At 35.7% G+C, this 3,437-nt stretch overlaps 1 protein-coding gene across 7 annotated transcripts in view; it reads right to left on the bottom strand.

Moving 5' to 3' along the window:
* Positions 1-938: 938 nt before the first annotated feature.
* Positions 939-3,437, bottom strand: part of LOC109858832 (WD repeat domain phosphoinositide-interacting protein 3) — a 3,401-nt gene continuing 902 nt past the window's right edge. For 2 of the 7 annotated variants that reach the window (XM_020436479.1, XM_020436476.1), the window contains exons 2-6: positions 2,426-2,602; positions 2,071-2,328; positions 1,748-1,949; positions 1,433-1,656; positions 939-1,348 (exon numbers count right to left, since the gene is read on the bottom strand). In XM_020436479.1, coding sequence (XP_020292068.1) covers positions 1,242-1,348; positions 1,433-1,656; positions 1,748-1,949; positions 2,071-2,328; positions 2,426-2,585 — 951 coding nt within the window. In that variant the 5' untranslated portion in view covers positions 2,586-2,602 and the 3' untranslated portion in view covers positions 939-1,241. The other 5 variants (XM_020436475.1, XM_020436474.1, XM_020436481.1 and 2 more) reach the window with 5 other exon arrangements.

The following is a 3,437-nucleotide window of genomic DNA, read 5'->3' as shown; positions in this document are numbered from 1 at the left end:
AAAAAAAAAAAAAAAAAAAATTAATCTAATAAAGAGAAATTGTGCGACAGGACTCCGAGAGTCGTGGCATAATTGGATTTTATTTGATACTTGAACCCAACTTTTTCTTTGCGAAATTACAACCTTGTTGTTACTTGCGACAATATCATCGTGTGTGAAACTCACACTTCTTGCGTGTATGTGTGTTATATGTATATCATAAATATATATGTGAAAAAACATATAATATGTAAAAAAAATTATAGAGAATATAGTACAATACACATACATATATACATATGTATGTACGTATATATATATAATATATATGTATGTATGTATATAACGTATAATACACATGAGACATGATTAGGCTGTAAACAAAGATAACATTTATCAAATCGCCAACAAATGCACTTACATGATAACTATCCGCGTAAAATCTTATCGAAGAGTAGAAGTGTGTGTGTGTATCGTTTTTACAGCAAATTTTATGTTTATATATATATATATATATAATGAAAGACCACTTGATGATAGTTTTATGAAAAACATTTTTGAGTTATGAAAAAACCGTAATCGTAAATAGGACTACACACAATTGCGTTGCACAAGCTTTTATCGCAAAGCTGTAAAAAATAAAAAAAATGATTAGTGTTGTTTTCTGCCACAATAATAATAATATTTATGATTAACGTTTGCTTCGGCTAATCGCAGCGAGAGATTTTTTATCTAAAATGTAAGAAAAACTGTATCGGTTCAACAAATAACTGCGGCGGGCGTCCCACATATCTGGGATGTTCCTTCCGTTTGTTATATTTAAAATCCTGCACTTTTCTCTATTTTAACATTTAGGCGTGAGAGCCTAAAAAAGCCTCGTGTAACAAGATTGAGACACACAATCAATCTCAATAATATTAACACATTTAAACGACATCTTGTCAATATTATCTTTTCTGTAAGTTTTTTTTTGTTTTTTTTTGTTTTTTGCTTCTTTTGTTTTCGAGAAACTTGCATAATACATTAAACGTTCGGTGTCACCAACAATTAATAGAACTCTTCATTTGGTCCTCTATCGCGTATATATCGTCCGAGCATGGACATTAAATTTTGTATATGAACATTTCGCACGTGTCGTGTGAAGTCTTCGCTACAACACGATGTACCGCGTATTTTTGCTTATCATCCCCGATATAAATGATAACAACGAAGGAACCCGAAAGTCGATTTTTGCCCCCGCGCAGTTAGGGGAGTTCTTCCAGTCACACTTTGTCGTCGGTCAGTTCAAGAAACTGCGCGTAAAAGTCCCTGGTGCATTCACCTTTGTTGTTGAATACGAACTTGTAATAACTACCATCCGCGCATATCACTGCACAAAAAAATTGCAAACATGCACAAAAAATTGTTACGCGAGATATTTTGTACTTTATATACGTGTATAATACTGCCTTACCTATAATGCTGTTGTTATCTTGACCAAACGCGCACATGCACTGGGGACCACCTGGCACTTCAAATTTGCAAAAGCTCCAACTCGAACTAAAGTACTTTGGCAGGAACGTGGCGGAAGCTAAACTAGATTGGCGATTTAGTTTTTGATCTTCAACAGCAAATACATGTACAGTTCCGTGATCGCTTGCAACGCACAGCCACGTGGAATCGTGATTAAAATTTATACTGCAGTAAAACAAACAAAAAAAAAGTATACGTCAGTATGTCACGTAATATATATATAAATTTTTGTCGCATCTTATTATCGCGCGCTTACCAATAGATATTTGCGTGATTTGCTCCTCTTCTTAGTTCGTTGATCATATTACCGCTTTGTGTGTCAAATACTCTAATTAGAGTGCCTTTTTCCGAGGCGGTGGCTAATCTGGTGCCCTGTAGGTTTAAAGCTATGCAAGATAAAGGTGTTTCGTGAGCTTCTATGTTTAAAGGTTGCTTCTCTGTATTAGCCAAATCTATAACTGAAATATATATACCACAATTCCGATGTTACATGACACCATTTTATGCAAATCACAAATAAAATTATATTATAAATTCTCTGGTTCTCTCGATTTGTGTACAACAAATCTTCGTTTTTACCTTGAACGTGACCATTTTTACGTCCAGGAAAAGCAAGCAAGCAGTTGTTGCTATTTGGACACAAAACGCACAATCCTCGCGGATTGGGATTAGTCTCAAACACGTGCAATTGTTGCGGACTTTGCGTAAACGTGTAAACTTTTATTACACCTTCCAATATAACCACTATTCTGTCCCTTCGCAATTTCACTCCTTTTACAGGAGCATTAAATTCTAAGGTAATTGCCGGTAATTTCTTTATGTCATCCCATATCATAACTGCAATTATACACATACCATGTATTTAATTTATCTCTTTGTACTTTCCATCTGTTGACAATTGTTTGACATCATGGAATACAAACAGAAAACTAACCTTTATTTGTTGGATATATTGGTTTTGATCCGCCGCCAACCAATGCTAAATAATTACATCTGAAAAGCATTTCTACATAACCCAGACCTCCATCGCTGAAATCGTGTCTCTCCTTTTCCTTCAGCGGATCGCAATTGTAAACTCTGAATCCATTTTCCATGCCGCAAGCGAAACATCCTGCGAATAGAGAAATTATTACATCTCTTTTATCTTTTTGTCTATATCTTATTCACATATATTCACAGTAATAATATCCCATCAGAGACAAATTTCTTTCTGAATCTCTCCAGATGTGTTTTTATCACATGTTCTTTCCAAAGAAATAAAACAAACCAAAAATTGATATTATTTATTATTAAGAAGAAATTATTATTTAAGACAATTATTAAGGAGATCAGAGAGATGTAATAAAACTTCTTGACAAAAATCCATTACAAACTGTGTGAAAATGTAGTTGTGAGCAACTAAGAGAGTACACACGATCCACGCTGTGTTAGTTGCTCCAAACTGGCAAACTTAAGATTGAACGAGCGTTCAAAGAACAACAAGATTTTAAAAGTGATTTGACGTTACAGCGGTTAGCGAGCCGTCGATGGGGTTAACGCGTGGAAGATACCGCGCCTAACACAATTCGCGAAAGTGAATTATTCCCGATCGCAATGAACAATGTTTCAGCGATAAATCTGTTAGCGCGCGCTAATTGGAAACGTTGCCAAATATCTTGTTGCGTCGGCATCCGCGATCGACCACGTAAACAAAAAATAGCAGCGTACAGAGAGAGTCAGGTTAGACGCGAAAGAGGATTCGAGATGATGCGGTTCTCGGGACGAAACGCGTGCTGTCAAAAAAACCCCCCCAAAAAAAAAAAAAAAAAAAAAAAAAAAAAAAAAAAAAAAACAGGTGCAAGGAACAACGACTACCTTGATCCTGATTGAAACCGGCGTAGATCAAGCCATTGCCGTGCGGATTACCCGCCGTGAGGTTCATCATCGAATCACTGTATCGGAGAAAA

This window comes from Pseudomyrmex gracilis, unplaced genomic scaffold (assembly GCF_002006095.1).
Source record: "Pseudomyrmex gracilis isolate BER0280 unplaced genomic scaffold, ASM200609v1 scaffold_226, whole genome shotgun sequence".
Lineage (NCBI taxonomy): Eukaryota > Metazoa > Arthropoda > Insecta > Hymenoptera > Formicidae > Pseudomyrmex > Pseudomyrmex gracilis.
This window is presented reverse-complemented; position numbering and strand designations above follow the sequence as displayed.